Here is a 16,384-nt window from a genome sequence, read left to right on the forward strand (position 1 = left end):
GAAATATCATGGCAAGTACCGTCCCTTGAACTTACATCTATCTGAGGTAGCATGTCGAGAAACTGCGAATCAAATCATATCATACATCAGTCCACATCATAACTTTCTGTCCGTCAAGTTCAGGAAATACATAACGTAGCCATGGCATAGTGCCAGAGGTCCTCAGATTCAGGAAAAACGTAAATATCTTCTTGTGGTGAGTCTATAGGCTTAAGTCTTATCATCATGAGACTCGCACTCACCACAACCCTTATCGACCAAGTATTCAATATTTATCGATTGCCTCACTTCGACATAGCAGCCATTAGATTTACTTATTTTACTCATCCCAACTAGACGTTGAAAGGCGCTCTTATGAAGTGCGCACCCGTTTTGACCTTCTCATCTGTTTGACCTCCTCCAACCCTTGCTCATCTGTGGGTTCAATGACCGGTGTTTCTTCCTTTACCACTGTGTCACTATCAGTAATCGTGATAGTCTTCCTCGTTTTTGATCTCGTATGTTCTGTGGAACCATACGCCGTCAGTTTGATCACAGTAGGCTCGTCCTCTTCTTTTGCAGCCTGAGCTGCAAACTCCCTCAAATCGGCGGTAAAGAGAACCGAGTGAGCCCAGCCGGCAAACGGCCCCCAGAGGCTTCGGAAGTGGTCCCCCACAGCCTCGTAAGTGGCCTTGTTTAATGTCTTGGCCTTTGATTTTCCAAACTTGTAGTCTCGCTGAGCGATTTGCCAAACATGAGTGTCAACAGGAACTGCCTCTCCCCAGCCGAGGCCCATGAGGCATACGCAGTCGGCAACTTTGGGACCAACCCCTTTCAAAGTGAGTAGTTGCGCAAGTGCCTCCTTGTAACTTGCATGCTTCTCCTTCGGTACAGGCGTTGTGTTGAAGCCTGGTTGGTCAGGATTTCGAAGGCTTTCCAACCAGGTTTCAGGCTTCTCGTTGGCAACCATCCGTGCTGTTTCAGCAATGTACTTTGCCCGGTATCCGAAGCCTAATTCTCGAAGATGCGATTCAACATCATCTCCTGTAAGGTCTTGAGGCGATGGGAAGTCATGGAATGGCTCGTCTCCCATATATGCAATGAGGGGACCGTAATTCTGACACAGCTTGTACACCTTGGATACCCGATCAATTATGAGTCAAACCTTCGCAAACGATATACACTCACCATTTGTGATATCCGCGTAATATTGTTGTTGCTGCTACAGATAAAACATATCAATGTCTCCCAGGCATCTTGACTGAGAATTCGAACCCCTTTAAACTGGGGAGCCCTCTTTTTGAAGTTGGCATCAGCATCTGACCATTGTTTGTAAAGCGGTTCGAGACTAGTATCCAGGTTGAAATAGTGCCTTAGGAGAGCCTCTGTGTTGTTGGGTGCTGGCGTCAAAGGTTTGGGTGCTGGAAAGGTGACCCGATAGTGCAGATGAGTTGAGTCCTGCTTCAAGTGAAGAAGTCGACCATGCAAAGTGCAGGTCCTGAAAGTGTTAGCATAGTCGACAGGCTGCGGTTTGAACAGTAACTGACCATTCATGGTTAATCTTTTGCCATCTAAAAGACTGCCCACATCTTAAGGTGGTGTTGATACAAAGCTCCCCGAGAGTAACAGGCAATTTATGCCAATCCGTCTTCCCCACGACAGACATTGAGAAAAGGATTCAACCCGACTACTCTTGTTGTAAGAGGCATTAGCAAGAAAGATGCGTCAAGAGAACGGATTGGTAGCTTGAAGCCAACACTGCCTATTGTTGATCTCCGTGGCGACTCAAGGCTGATGATGTAATGTGCTATTATGAACGCTATAGCCCCTGGAACTTGACAGCCTACCTGACTACGAACATAAGCCAAAATCCAACATTTAAAAGCTTAAGAACAGCCTTCTGTCATGTGGCTAATACAATAATTCTTAATTTTAGAGATTTTACACAGGGGCATGTTCAGGGTCAATCATGGCGGCTTTTAAGTACAAATAATATATATCGTGAGTTCAGTTTATGGAATTTCTTTGTTCTCGACTCTGTCTGTTTGCTGCTGGAGTTTTTCGCAAGCTGCCCAAGCCTAACTGAGAGGCCAAGTCCTAAAACGTGGCGCTAGGCCCAAACTTTACTAACGTTAGCGCCTCCTGGCAAAAAAAGCTCCAGCCTCGCGCGATGCCTGCCAGCTCTTTGAAATTAGAACCTCGTTGCGGCTTGAATCAACGAATCCGCCTTCCAACCATTCGCACTCATCAATTTCAGAGAACACATCCAAGCTCTGGAGTCGCTTGTCGCTGCTAAAAGTATGAACGGTGACAGCTATTCTTCCCGAGGTAAGTCCTACTGCAATGTGATACTTAATCGCGTCGCGTCGCTAAATCCTTACCACACAGATGGGCGCAGGGGACGAGATTATCCTGTAAGTAATCCATTTCATCCTCTCGAATGTGATTCAAGCTGACTTCGCTTAGCCTAGAGGTGAAAGAGGTGAAAGAGGTGATAGAGACGATCGTCGAGACCGACACCGTGACCGCGACCGCAGACGATCTCGCTCACCCGAGCACCGAAGCCATCGACGAGGTGAAGGCGATGTCGATGCCTACTCGTCCAGCCGAAACCACCGCGACCGTGAGCGTGAAGACAGATACTCGGGCCGCGAAAGACGAGGTGGCGATCGTGAGTGGGATCGCGATCGAGGATCATCCCGTCGAGATGCCAGACGCGACGACGATGAGCGGCCTAACAGGCGAGACCGAGATCCCTACGAAGACCGTCGTCGCGGTGGAAGAGATCGACGCGAGGACAGATTTCCAGCACAGCAGGAGCGCCGTAGCGCGAGCCCACCACCTAAGAAGCGAGAGCCAACTCCAGATCTGACCAACATCGTGCCTGTCCTCGACCGCAAGCGTCGCCTGACTCAGTGGGATATCAAGCCTCCAGGCTACGAGAATGTTACAGCTGAGCAAGCCAAGCTGTCGGGCATGTTCCCTCTTCCTGGTGCTCCTCGGCAACAGCCAATGGACCCGAGCAAACTACAGGCGTTTATGAACCAGCCTGGTGGGCAAGTCACGAGCGCTGGACTGAAAGCCAATAACTCTCGCCAGTCAAAGCGACTTTTGGTTTCAAGAATCCCCTCAGGCACAAGCGAAGAGGCCCTCATGTCTTTCTTCAACCTCCAGCTGAATGGATTGAATGTCATCGACACCACAGACCCTTGCGTCCTGTGCCAGTTCTCCAACGATCGGTCATTTGCCGTCATCGAGTTCAAAGACGCCCCCGAGGCAACAGTTGCTTTGGCAATGGATGGAATATCTATGGAAGCCAGCGATGCATCGAATGGTACGGATGGAGGTCACCGTGGCCTTGAAATTCGCCGGCCCCGTGACTACGTCGTGCCTGCAGTAACTGAGGAAGTCTCCTATGATTCCGAGGTCGTCTCGAACATCGTTCCGGACACTGTCAACAAGCTCAGCATTACCAATATCCCTACCTTCTTGACGGAAGAGCAGATTATTGAGCTGCTGGCTAGCTTTGGCAAACCCAAGGCTTTTGTTCTTGTCAAGGACAGAGGGACAGAAGAGTCCAGAGTGAGTTCACCAACCTGTTGTGCGAAAATAAGATTTTCTCTCTAATATTCCCAGGGTATCGCATTTGCCGAGTATCAAGACCCCGCCGCCTCCAATCCAACTGCACTTGACACACTCAACGGGATGGAAATTGGAGGCAAGAAGCTCAAGGTTAGCAAGGCCAGTATCGGTCCTACACAAGTCGCCAACTTCGACGTGGGTATCACCGCTATCAGTGGTCTTGCTTCTCAGACTGCCAATGAGGTTGAGAGCAGTCGAGTGCTTCAGCTTCTAAACATGGTGACTGCTGAAGAGCTCTTGGACAACGACGACTACGAAGGTGCGTGATCTTAGCCATTTTAATGAACTCCTACTGACAAAGCCTGTCAGAAATTTGCGAAGACGTTAAGGAAGAATGCTCCAAGTTTGGTAAAATCATCGATGTCAAGGTTCCTCGACCCACTGGTGGCAGTCGACAATCTGCTGGTGTAGGCAAGATCTTTGTCAAGTACGAGAAAGCCGAAGATACAGCAAAGGCTCTGCAAGCTCTTGCAGGACGCAAGTTTGCTGACAGAACTGTCGTGACAACATATTTCCCAGAGGTAAGCTTAGACTCCAAGGTTTTGGTTCATAGCGACTAACCCGACATGTAGGAGAACTTCGACGTTGGAGCGTGGTAAGAGGTAATATCGTTTCAATTCAAGGCGACCAAGGAGAAAATATGTTTGCTACCTTGGGTATATGGGTTGAGGGGGCAGGAGTCTTCTATCGGTGTACGGGTAGGGAATCAATTGAAAATGTAAAACACAGGGCATGGCAAAGCATTTGGTATCATCAAATTCAATACTACCGACCTTCGCATGTATGAGCAGGCACTAAGTGCAAGTCAAGTATTACATCGTGTTGATATGGATTCATGTTACGAGAATGCAAGGTTCACTACTACGAGGCCAGGCACATGTTGATGGATTGATACACAGCGGTGGAAACAAGAGCAGCATACATTGAAGGTACTGACTATTTGTAAGATATCTATCTAGCGTAACTTCAAGTAGGAATAGGTAGCCTAAAGAATCTGTCCTCGGTTAGTGTCAAGCCCAACAGAGAAAACGAGTCGAATTGGAAGTAAAATGACCAGATCAGAAGTCCTGTTCATTCATTGAGCCCGAGGGCTCTAACATAAGAGGTACCAGAAATAAGTAAAAAGTGATTTATCATCATGTCGAGGTCGACTGAGACGGTATGAGGAGCACTTTGACTTACCATATGATTGAAAATAGTAGCGCAGAGCTCAAAGAGCTCTGCTTCATGCAGAATATCAAGAAAGAAAAACTCGAATCGCGACAGCAAGAAAAGTAAAAGAGACGCGACATTAGCGCTAAGCTTGGACCATGCACGTGACTTCTTATCTAGCATCTGCATCGTGGCTTATCGGACCAGTCGATTCGCATTTCGCTACCCTAATAAAAGTGGATCACACAAGCTGCCACTGGAAGTCAAGGCTCATTCAGTGGAAGCCAGGATTCTGTTGATACTGCACTTGCAGCTACATAGGATATGCATTATGGCAAAGGGGGAGAGAGAGCGAAGGCGAAATATAACTTACCGTTTCTCGTGTCAAGGATGGCTAAGGGGAAAAAAAGAAGAGAAGAAAATCAGAGCGAGATAGCTTAAGAGGATATTCCTGCCCATCGCATTGTACCTTCCCTCTTACATGGCATACAGTTTTCCTTAGATGGCATCTCCTCCACTTTGCACCTTCCTCTGGCAACACTTACAGTAGGTAAGATCTGGAGGCACCTTACTTAGTGCATTTTATCTACCCGGTGGGTTAGTCCCATTTATCCCAACTGATAAATGGGATTAACCTACCAGGTATCTAAGCCAACCCGGCACTTTAACAAAAAAAAAGGCGCTAGATCTTCTCACGTGACAGCCTCTATCACGTGAGCAAAAAGGTTAGTGCGCACAAAAGGTAATTCTCTCAAAAGATCATTTTGCAACTCCACGACTCCAACACTGATCATCCAGCATCACCACGCCAAACCGACAAGATGGGCCGACTTCACAGCAAGGGAAAGGGCATTTCTGCCTCCGCTCTCCCCTACTCTCGCTCCGCTCCTGCGTGGTTGAAGACCACCCCCGAGCAGGTTGTTGAGCAGATCGCCAAGCTCGCCCGTAAGGGTGCCACTCCCTCTCAGATTGGTGTTGTCCTTCGCGACAGCCATGGTATTGCCCAGGTCAAGCTTGTCACTGGTACGGATTGCGCGCATGGAAAATAAAGGTCAAAGCAACTAACAAATAATCGCAGGTAACCGAATTCTCCGAATTCTCAAGTCCAGCGGTACGGTCCCCTAAACGAATAAAGGATGTGGCGATGGAAACAAATACATCTACAACGGAGAAACACCATCTCCTTAATGCCTCTGTACGGTTGAGACTGACAGAGAGATCTTAACAGGCCTCGCTCCCGAGCTCCCCGAGGATCTGTACATGCTTATCAAGAAGGTACGCCAGTCATGTCAAATTTTTCCCCATTGCACAATTCCAGGCTAACAAGTTAAAAGGCTGTCGCCGTCCGAAAGCACCTTGAGCGTAACCGCAAGGACAAGGACTCCAAGTTCCGCCTCATTCTTATTGAGTCCCGAATTCACCGCCTGGCTCGTTACTACAAGACCGTCGGTGTTCTCCCTCCCACCTGGAAGTACGAGTCCGCTACTGCCAGCACCATCGTCGCTTAAGCGAACACATGACGAAGAATGGCCGCATTGAGTTGGTGGTGATGGTTTCCCGGGTCACGGAGTTAGGGGACAAACATGGAAAAAATTGCATTTAGAGCCATGATGCTTTCTGCCCCCTCTGGGAGGATCAACAGCGACGTCGACCGCTCAAATAGAAAGCTCTTCGACCGCTGAAAGTACGCGTATGCAATGGGGCATTCTCAACCCAGTGACGATAAACTTATTGAACCTGAACGCCATCTATGCCTTCCGCTACCATGCCAATTGCGTGCTACCGTGGGAAATTTTGTGATATCGTGGATCTAGCCAGTACCTTCCAGTTCCTTTGACTTCTGAATGAGATACTCTCCTAGTACCCGGAGAGGATCACTCGGCCTGTGATGCTGTTAGTCGCCATTCACAAAACACAATAAAGGTGATAACTACTTGTCCTTTGCCAGTTGCTTCACGCCCTCTAACAATACTCTGGTAACTTTTGTGTTGAGATATCGCCGTGTTGAATCGCCATGAGGGGGAGCTTCGGCTGGTAGGCTAAGACCAGAATCCGGATGCGCAGAAGCAGCTCTGGAACCTTGCGCCGGAGTTCCTGTTCGTGCAGGTACGGGGCTAGGCGCATGAGTAGCTGGAGCAGGAGATGACTGTCAAGAGGTTAATAGTCTGTCCTCCAAATGGCGCCTGATACAAGAGGTTGATTATCGAAGAGAGGCGAGTCCGCGTAATGAGCGGAATCTGGACAAAAAAAACCTCTCCAGGAACATATAGAGCAGAGAGAACATACTGCAGGGTGATCGACTGGCGCATCAGACATTGTCACATCCTTCTGCGGACCATCTGAGTTATGTCCATTGACAGCAGATTCAGCTGGTGCTACAACTTGCGGTGTCTCTGCTGCTGGGTCTGTTCTGGGGGCTTCGTCGGCCATTGTCGATGAGATCAGGCGATGTAAGGTAAGGTATTTAACAGAATGGCGCTGTTGACAGGCACTTATCGAAGCTGCTAGAGTGGACAAAGGTGATCCTGTCGCGCCGGCTGATTTTCGGATCAAGATAAGAACCGATAATGTAGACACCCCGCGAGGTCATGTGCTTTCGTGTTCAGCTAGCGTGCCTACCTTGTCTTTGTCATCGCGTCCACATCGTTAGACATCCATTCGTGAATGGTGTTTTCGACTTCTACCGTTGCCGCTCTAATTTCATCTGACATGGCTCAAGTTGAATTATGGATGCGTTCGTGACGAGGCTTTCCAAGCCGCCGAGCCAGCTTCGAGAGCAAGTTCGCGGTGACTCACCAGAAAAGGAGAGGCCTTCCAAGCGAGCCAAACGGCAGGGATCGCCAGACTCTGAGGGTGGCCTATGCCCCGATCACCCCCAGGATATCTCACCGAGGGAGGATTTTCCTGACAATGAAGCAGCTAAAACAAAATACCAAACTGAGGAACACCCTCGAATTACGGGTATTGAGAGCGCGTTGCCGCCCGCTGCTGAAGGCCAAGAAGCAGTCGAGCAGTATGAGACGATGAAGTCATCACAGGCCTCGGCGCATGACGAGGATGACACCACAGAAACAACTCAGCCACTTTGGGTCAAGGGACGAAGCTCTATTTATGTAGATGCCTTCAATCTTGCGCTTGATACTGTCCTAGAAGAAGAATCACATTTATTTGATGGGAAAGAGACCGAGGTTTTCAAACAATGGAGAGGGCTGAACTACGAGGCTCAATATCTGTATGCCCTCTACGCATTACCACAAATCTGATACTCGCTCACACTTTAAAGCTACGTCAGGCTCTTTCTGAGGAAAACTGCATCGTGGCATCGCCATAGCCGTCTTGGATATCACAACGACATTTCGGACCTTGAGGCAGCGATAACTACCCTGCAATCGTCTCGTGTTCTGCCAGCGAGCACAGCCACCCCAATACAGAGCCCAGTTCATGGTCTTGAACTTGAAGAGTCGAGACTGGATGAGACGTTCAGCTTTGCCGATAGGTCACAAGATCATTTTGATTCTGTAGAAGAGGCTGCGTCGCTGCTGAGCCTAGACGAGTTGAAAGAGCTTACTAAGGAAGCAAAGGTCCAAGGGCGCAATAAATCAGAACTCATTCGTTCACTAGTAAAGATGAGCAAGCAACAGTCTGGATTGATGTCGGTGGGCCTCAGCAGACACAACAGCCGTGGTTCTGTTTCCGAAGACCAGGAAAACTTGGATGCAAAAGCCAAGAGAAAGGACACCGCGAAGCTTCGGCGAGAAGATTCGAATCGAGAGCAGCATTTCCTTACAAAAATTCTCGCAATACTTGGACCTTGCATTCGATTGTCGCCACCAGCCTTCAAGCTTTTTGAACGGGTGCATCTTGTGTTCTATCGATCGACGGAGTGGACAGAGAAATCACTTACAACAATTATTCTTGCTAAAATTGCAAGACGTCATTTTCCTGAATACATTGTGTGCCGAACTTCGACTATATTTATGTCGCGCCTGCACCTACTAGAGTATGAAACTGCCATCCGCATGGAGGCCGAAGTCGATGCATGGGAGTTCAGTAGCCCACCCGGAGATGAGGGCCTCAGACTGATGGTCAACATCTTTGAGAAAGTTTACCCGCGATGGAAGATATTGGTTGAAGAAGAGCAGCACAAGGAGCACACAGTCTATGAAATGGGAGAGGGTGCTTACTTGAGACGTTTCACGCCAGGCCATTCGTATACAAGAATTGTCCATAAAGCAGCACCAGTTTTTGGAAAGCTCAAACAACATCTCAGAGAGCATGAGCTGCTCACCGAGCTTCTCGATCAACGGCTATTCCATCCTGCAAGACGAGGTAGTTGGTACCAACGAAAGGCTCTTCTGGAGGAGCATTATATGCCAGCTTTGGACCCAAATCCCAAATTCACAGACCCCGAACAGCAGAAGAAACATTGGAAGAAAATCGCAGTTGCTACTTGTGAGGCTGGCCTACAAGACCCGGACTGCCATCTGATATTTCACTATGACCTGCAAAAACGCCTTGTCAAGTTAGAAAAGAAACTACGTATACCACGTCGCTTACAACACGATTTTGGCCATGTTGATCTGCAAAAACCTATCGAACACACCATTAAAGGAATTCAACTCAAGAAGGATATCATTGCGAAGGGCGGTCGCCAAGTTTCAACCAAAACTATATGGCTCGATGAGCTAGACACCCAAGAGGAGTGTAGCGTTGAAGCAATGTGTCTCAGTCAATATCGATCAGAGGGTTGGAAGGGGTATCACGCTGAGGGTGGAATTATTCGCACTCTTTTCGCGTACCTCTTTTACGATATTCTCTTTATCTATATTCCAAATGTGTTTCAGACAGCATATCAAACATGTCCGCTGGATCTTCACACTGATGCTTTCTACCCGTCCCGAGCATCAGAAATCAACCACAGACTGGTCGAGATTGCCAATGGAGAGGCTCCACGACTCATTCGCAAAGTCTGGGAATCAGAACATGAGAGGAGAACAAGTGTGGTGGGCCTTAACTGGGATTTCGAGATTGACGACCTCGTAGAGCTTGCTGGGTGCTTCGAGGGAAGCGCTCTTGCAGCAGTATGCAAGGTGATGGCTCAAGAGTACAGACAACGAGGCGGCGGTATCCCGGATCTAATTCTGTGGCGCACTAATAATCTACCAGAAGATTCAAACAAGGTGCCTGGAAGGCCAAAGGGAGAGGTTATGTTCTCGGAAGTCAAGAGCGCCAACGACCGGCTGAGTGATACTCAACGGCTATGGATCCATGTGCTTACTGGAGCAGGGGTAAAGGTTGCGCTCTGCAACGCCATAGCGAAGGAAGTGAGGGAAGTGGATTGATCCCATGTTCAAGACCAGAATGAACTTCGTGCTATTGAATCACGTTTCAAGGCAAGACGGGGACAGGGCATTTTGGTTTCCATCAAGCTAAAAGATGCATCTCAAGTTCACAACTGCCCTGCAATTTCACACTGCATTCAACCCAGCCAAACCATGGGGCGGCGATCTTCTCGCTCTGGGAAGACTATAATTATTTCCATGGGTGTGAAGAAGAGAGGTTCTAGCAAGGAGTGAGATCCGACAATCTGACTTTTGAGCCAAAATTAGCAATTGGCAAAGCATTCGAAACATGATCTAGGGCCTTGTTCCACCCAGCAGCCGGGTCACAGCGGTCTCAAACTCGTTTCTAATCTCAGACTCAGGGCTGAGGATCCCTCCTTGGTTTCAGATAGGCGGGAGGCGTGAGCTGGGCATCTCACGTGCATGGTAGCCAATGACAGGGCTGCAGACGAGACGGTGTGATGCGCAGGGTTGTCACATCACCACATGCGCATCTCGTCACTGGCGCATTCGGTGGGTTGGGCGAGTCAATAGGCTATGAGGGCTCTTAATCTAGGTTCTGTAGCCTCTCGGAAGCATCCTCTGCTTGCTGAACACGATGCCATGAGGAGCTGGGCTTCCGGTAAACTGGAGATTACGCGTGTTAGATCGGTGTTCTTTTTCACCTGTTGGACTTGTGCCATGGTAATTGAGTGATAGTGTCCCAGGACCTTGGTCATCTGGATGATGAGAGGTGATGGAATGAGCTTGAGTTTGGGTGAGGTGTCAAGAGCCTAGGCTTAAGTTCACGGGCAGTGAGGTTCAACATATTGTCACAGGCTGGTGCGGACCAAAGATTCACGTCGTCACGTCCCTGGTGACAATACCGCTGGGGGCCATTGGAAACACGCCAACTGGTCTGCTAGCGCATTGTATCCCTCGCAGTAGCTGGGTAGTATGCGCGAAACAAATCGACAAGAGTAGAAACGAGAGCGAGAGGGGAGATGCAGACACAGGCGCACCTGAAGCAAGACAACACGACACAACATATAGCGCAGGCATTACTATTACGGGCCATACAGGACAGACAAGAAACAACGCTTCTGCATGTCGCTATGTCCTCAATCCATTAAGAACCCCAATTCTCACAAATACAAATCGAAATCGTCGACCCACAGCCCTGGGCGCTTAGCACGGATCCAATCATGTCAACTCGCCCTCCATGGTGGGTGATGGGCTCTCCCGCCTTAGCCAATAACATATTCGAAGGCCATTGCCCGGCGCTTACAAGCCCAGTTTATGGGGCTCTCTGGTTCCGCTTGGACCAGGGTGCTGGGTCGCCAGAAGCTAGAGATCACGCCGCTTTTAAGTCTAAGTCTTTCTAGTGGTCCATCACCCCTGGGTGATGGGAGGGGGGTGCCGACAGTGGGCGAGCAGCATTGAAAGGATTCCTTAAGTTCAAATGGTTCCTTCGTACTCAATTCGCAGGGCAGCGCAGTGAAGATGCAGTGGCCCGAAGGAGAATAAGAGAAGCGCAATATTGGGGGAACAAGAACTGCCAATGCTTACCATGGCCCTCTCAGATGCCGCTTTCTGGCAATGACTATATCTGTCTATCTCTGCATACGTCCTGTTCCTTTGGCCCAAGAGTTGGCCCAGTGGAGTGCATATATACATGGATGCTTCATTCACGTCTTTGCATCTCGTCACAACGCGGACCGAAATGCAGAATGAAAACGGGTCAACAATATGTTCTTCATCGTTCACCCCCATGTAACCCATCGTTCGAACGAAGCCTGAGGCTTGCTGAGATGATCTCTCACAGGTGCTTTTGCGACCCATGCTAAGTCTCCCGACAAGGAACAAGGGTATATCCCATCACTTGGGAATAGAAGGAAAATAAGGCAGATTAAGAGCAGGTGGGGTTCAGAGAAGCTTCGAGCTGGCGGCCGTTCTGTAGGCCGCCAGTGCGACCAAGATACGCATCGAGGATATACCCGTTGTGCGGCCTGTTCTTAAGACCATGACAGATCCATTATAAGCGAGCAAACAAACAAACAAACAAACAAACAATCGATTGATCGATAGTGTGACGATATCCCCAATTAGATAAACAACAGAACGAAACTTGTAAAAATGGTGACTCAGTCCAGGCTGGTAGGCTTGGCTCATATGATCAGGTACGTACCAGTCAGTCGGTTTCAGTCACCTAACACAGCACAAATCAGAGCACGCGACAAAATTGGTGTTTAAACAGCCCATGGCTTTATGAATTTTTTAGTAACGGCGCTGCTAAGAGCTGATTCTGCCCCCGATACACGGGGTCACCGAAGCTCTAAGCGTTGTTCAATTCTTCTTCTGACGGTCCCCTCCTCATCCATAAATAACCCTGTTAGAGGGTCGCTGTCGACTGCGTCCTAGTCGCTGATCTCAATCCCTTCTCCCCCGAGCCTTTCCAAATGTGCTGGTATCGTAATTCTTGGTCCATGCTATGCCCCCAGGGAATAGCACATCCAAGTAGGTAATGAAATTTGTAGAACGCCATCAAACTCCTCCAACCGCACCTCCCGGTCTCCCCATTCCTGATTCAACTCCTTCCAAAGCGTATAAAAAAAATATCAACAAGAGAATGCTTGAAGGTTAAACAGGCGACAGTTTTCGCCGCCGCCAGGTGTCGAAGGCCTGCTCCATATTTCGCCTTGAGGTGTGCATCCTCGTCGTTTTTCGGTATGTTCTTGGTAACGATGCATGTCTAAACAAAAGAAAGTTCATGAAGTATTCGAAGGATCGTTAAAGGTATGAGTTGATTGAGCAGATGATCGTTTTGAGTGTGGACATGATGAGTTGGGTAGATAATGATTAGCTCAGTAGGTTTATTCCACCTTTCGTCTCTTGCCCTTTGGTGCTGGTGCCATTCTAGGTGTGTATGTGACAGTTCTTGTCACCACCTCTCGAATGTGTCGCACGCTTGTCCGTGAGGTCTTCTGCTTCTTCTCTAGTAGGCGGGCCTTGAGAGCAGCATCCCAGTCGAACACTGAATGGACCGGTCTGGCACTGAAGGGTGATCGAGCGGTGCTTGCGCTCAACGGCGAGTCGATATTAGAGACGCTGGGACTGGGAGGCACCTTGAGGCTGGGGAAACAGACAGGGCCAGTAGGAGGAGCAGACATAGGCGTGGAGCAGGTGAAGGGACTAGGGGGCACCATAGGAGCCGTCGCTGGGGGAGTTGGACGGGCAAATTTCTTTGAAGTAGTGCTTGAAGCTGAAGACGGAGGAGTGCCTTCTTCACTCTTGCTAGAGGTGTCGGTTTCCTCGCTAGTCGCCGTATCTGGGAGCGAGTCTGGGGTGGTCTGCCCTGAGCTCGTAGCTGGGGAGTTGAGAGCCATAGCCTTGGTGAGGAAGTCGGTATAAGCCATGGGTGGGCTAATAGGCGTCTTGAGAAAGTCCGGATCAGGTTTGAATGTGAAGGAGACGGCCGAGATAGGCGTTGCCGATGTGATCTCGGAAGGAAAGGTAGCGGTGACGGGAGTGGTAAGCTTCCCCAACTTAGGCTTGGCGGTAGGCATGATGATTGTTGAGTTGACGTTGGTTGTCGAGATCAAGACTGGTGATTATGGGCGAGCTGAAGAGCCTGAGCTGTGTTGATTATATGAACCAGCAGCCAATCCCAGATAGTGGGAACTAGGAGTGCAGGCAGATAGAAGCAGCGAGTGAACAGACTACTGACTGACTGGAGAAGAAGCGAAGGTGAGAGGGTAGCAAAGGCAGCAACAGACGATTATAAGGAAAGGACTGCGTCAAGTATTTGGCGCCAGAGGATGAAATTGGGAAGAGGTGGGCGCTTGAAGAAGTGAAGGGGGTGTGAAGCAGTTGGAACAATGTGGGGCTATGACGGCCTGTGAGGGTGAAGGGGTAGAGGGGTGTAATGAAAGAGACGACGACCCCAGCTGGAGGTGTGGATAGGTAGGTAAGGTAATCTACCGTACGGGATACCACCAGACTGGGGCCGGGCGCGTGTACATGAGCCCGTACGGACAACCACCAAGGCACCAGCAGATGTAGAGAAACACAGGACGATAGGTAGAACAGCGACAACACAGCAGTAACAAGCGCGTACAGAGATGCAGGATCAGGCCAAAGAGGGCGGCAACAACACGAGAGACCATGCAATAAGCCCGTGAGGGGATGTATGGCTGTGGTTATCATTGATATGTTGCTCTTCTCTGAGCACTCTGCTTCACTCCGCAGCGTGTTCAGCCTGCCCAATGATCTGTGTTGCCGGCAAGCTTGCGATGTGAAGATGTGACTGTGCGGTTCTGCCAGCCGGACAGTGACAGCTGTGCAGTATTATGCTACACAATGTCACTCTATCTCCGCTGGACCTTTGTTGCCGCACAGCAGCCGCCAATGGGTAGTTGGTTCGTTGGTGGGTGGGCGCCATGCTGGTGACCAAGAGAATTCAGGTCGGTTAAGGCCGTTTGTACTAACTGCACAACTCTTATGTCTACCTGGTTGATGGTTGATGGTGTCGTGGCAGGACAATTCCAAGCCAACGCCTGGACCCAAGCTGTGATTGAGACCGTAGACTCCTCTCTTTCAAGTGAGAAACACGAGCAACAGTACGGATACTGGACATGTTGGTCGGCGGCTCAACCTTTCAGTTTTCCATTCATCATGGTTGGTGGGCAGCAAGAGAGACGAGGCGCTGTGATGGTTGTAAGTTGCAAGGGCCGAAAGGTTGGATCTGGATTGGCTGACTTTGGCGGTGATAGTCGCGTTAAAAGCAGCATCAACCGCCTACGCCAACTCGAGAATAGGGCCATGCAACTGACAGGGGGCGGGACGTCTGCTGATTCGATGGAGCAGGGCTCAATCAAGTGCCCTGTGTAGTTTAGTCTCCCTGCTTTTTTTATTCTCGAATACGCCCTAGTCACCTGTCATCCTGGCTGAAATCTCCCTCTCAGGGAGCTGTTTGGTCGCCGGAACCGTTGTTGGCGCCGGGGATTGCTTCCTGGCCCAGATGGTCGGGAGGAATGTGATTCGACCAAGGCAGGACTCGTAGTAGGCCTGGGAAAACACATGCGCAACTCTCCGGCTTTCACACAAACTGGTCTGTTTTTGGCTCGCGGCGTGTCAAAGTACCGAGCGAATAGGATCTCATCCATGGCCTTTTTCGCAATTCTGACAGCGACGAGGTAGGTTTGATGCTGACGAGTAATGGTTGATGCTTTGCAGCTGAATGAGTTTCTGGCGAGTTCTTTCGTAAATATTACGAGGATGAAGCTGGTTTGTCATATCCTTGAGGTCTATCTCGTGTCCCAGGTGAATGATGGAGGGGAACCCGGGGTCACTTCGTGTGCTTACAAGGAGATGAAGAGTAATCTAAAGCTTCTATTTTGAACAAATGAGTGCAATTAAGAGGTATGCATTGCCTAGGCAGGTACCTAGTAAGTAGGCAAGTATTCATTTTATTGCAATTTTAAAACTTAATACACTGGTATTTTTCTTCACAATACTTTCGCAGATTCGATTACCATTTCCTTCAAACATCTCCAACAAATGGCCATGCTTCCTCCTCTACCTTAGTGAGGATAACTGAAAGTGGATATAGCAAATCATTGATCACTGCTTCAACTAACTCTATCCTTGATCTCAATCATGATGCCAAAGTTCGAAACTAGCAACAGCCCCAGGCGTGACGCTTATTGGGTGAGCTATCGACGAAGATGAACATCTCGGCGAATAAAAGGTGTGGTCAGCCAATTCCAATGAGTGGTCATGCCTGTTGCCGTCAACTACGAATATGAGATGCCAATCAGCGGCCAGGGACTTTTTTTTACAAGACAAATGGCCACCAATCAACGGCTGAACATTAACGACTTACCACACAGCATCAAACCAGAGATTGGTCGGTCAGGAATGCCTTCCAGCGGCCAATGACCTTGACAAAGGCATTTGGGCTGCAAGTCGACGCGCGCGCAAATAGGCCCGTGCTGGTCGCAAAGGCTCTAGGAAATTCGTTTACGGAACCTCAGTGTGTACGAAAACCAATACTGTGGTTGGCTTCGATATTTCGACCTCCTCTGGCGATACGCGAGACAACTAGATGGCCTGGGTCAACTCTATAGTTGGAGAAGCGCGCGTCAATGCGAGGCATAATTGTTGCAGCTATTCTTGATGGGTTGCTTGACCAACACTTGCTAGACCGTTCAATCTTCAAACAAAACACATGGCACAGGAAATGTATAATTGGGTCATCTGGCGTACTGTCGATAAGCGCCACTGATAAT

General features: G+C 49.3%; 7 protein-coding genes across 7 annotated transcripts; 4 read left to right on the forward strand and 3 right to left on the reverse strand.

Moving 5' to 3' along the window:
- Positions 1-43: 43 nt before the first annotated feature.
- FOXG_01758 (N-glycosylase/DNA lyase) lies at positions 44-1,779 on the reverse strand. Its single transcript, XM_018378760.1, has 3 exons — positions 1,527-1,779; positions 1,168-1,477; positions 44-1,114 (listed from the first exon to the last, which is right to left on the reverse strand). The coding sequence occupies exons 1-3, from the start codon at positions 1,643-1,645 to the stop codon at positions 353-355; spliced, it is 1,191 nt and encodes a 396-aa protein (XP_018234731.1). The 5' UTR covers positions 1,646-1,779; the 3' UTR covers positions 44-352.
- A 364-nt stretch (positions 1,780-2,143) lies between these two features.
- Positions 2,144-4,847, forward strand: FOXG_01759 (uncharacterized protein). Its single transcript, XM_018378761.1, has 6 exons — positions 2,144-2,307; positions 2,368-2,393; positions 2,446-3,561; positions 3,616-3,880; positions 3,931-4,142; positions 4,194-4,847. The coding sequence occupies exons 1-6, from the start codon at positions 2,280-2,282 to the stop codon at positions 4,218-4,220; spliced, it is 1,674 nt and encodes a 557-aa protein (XP_018234732.1). The 5' UTR covers positions 2,144-2,279; the 3' UTR covers positions 4,221-4,847.
- A 640-nt stretch (positions 4,848-5,487) lies between these two features.
- Positions 5,488-6,750, forward strand: FOXG_01760 (40S ribosomal protein S13). Its single transcript, XM_018378762.1, has 4 exons — positions 5,488-5,796; positions 5,852-5,884; positions 6,002-6,048; positions 6,108-6,750. The coding sequence occupies exons 1-4, from the start codon at positions 5,595-5,597 to the stop codon at positions 6,279-6,281; spliced, it is 456 nt and encodes a 151-aa protein (XP_018234733.1). The 5' UTR covers positions 5,488-5,594; the 3' UTR covers positions 6,282-6,750.
- Positions 5,920-7,497, reverse strand: FOXG_01761 (uncharacterized protein). Its single transcript, XM_018378763.1, has 3 exons — positions 7,060-7,497; positions 6,708-6,919; positions 5,920-6,656 (listed from the first exon to the last, which is right to left on the reverse strand). Exons 1-3 carry the CDS (start codon positions 7,201-7,203, stop codon positions 6,584-6,586), a joined length of 429 nt encoding a protein of 142 aa, XP_018234734.1. The 5' UTR covers positions 7,204-7,497; the 3' UTR covers positions 5,920-6,583.
- Positions 7,389-12,162, forward strand: FOXG_01762 (uncharacterized protein). Its single transcript, XM_018378764.1, has 2 exons — positions 7,389-8,005; positions 8,057-12,162. The coding sequence occupies exons 1-2, from the start codon at positions 7,500-7,502 to the stop codon at positions 10,113-10,115; spliced, it is 2,565 nt and encodes an 854-aa protein (XP_018234735.1). The 5' UTR covers positions 7,389-7,499; the 3' UTR covers positions 10,116-12,162.
- A 69-nt stretch (positions 12,163-12,231) lies between these two features.
- On the reverse strand, positions 12,232-14,834 carry FOXG_01763 (uncharacterized protein). Its single transcript, XM_018378765.1, has one exon. The coding sequence runs from the start codon at positions 13,658-13,660 to the stop codon at positions 12,968-12,970; it is 693 nt and encodes a 230-aa protein (XP_018234736.1). The 5' UTR covers positions 13,661-14,834; the 3' UTR covers positions 12,232-12,967.
- FOXG_18179 (uncharacterized protein) lies at positions 14,769-14,984 on the forward strand (the record flags this gene model as incomplete). The annotated part of the gene is made up of 1 exon (XM_018398229.1): positions 14,769-14,984. One exon carries the CDS (start codon positions 14,769-14,771, stop codon positions 14,982-14,984), a length of 216 nt encoding a protein of 71 aa, XP_018234737.1.
- Positions 14,985-16,384: the final 1,400 nt, after the last annotated feature.

Source organism: Fusarium oxysporum, chromosome 5 (assembly GCF_000149955.1).
Source record: "Fusarium oxysporum f. sp. lycopersici 4287 chromosome 5, whole genome shotgun sequence".
NCBI classification, from domain to species: Eukaryota; Fungi; Ascomycota; class Sordariomycetes; order Hypocreales; family Nectriaceae; genus Fusarium; species Fusarium oxysporum.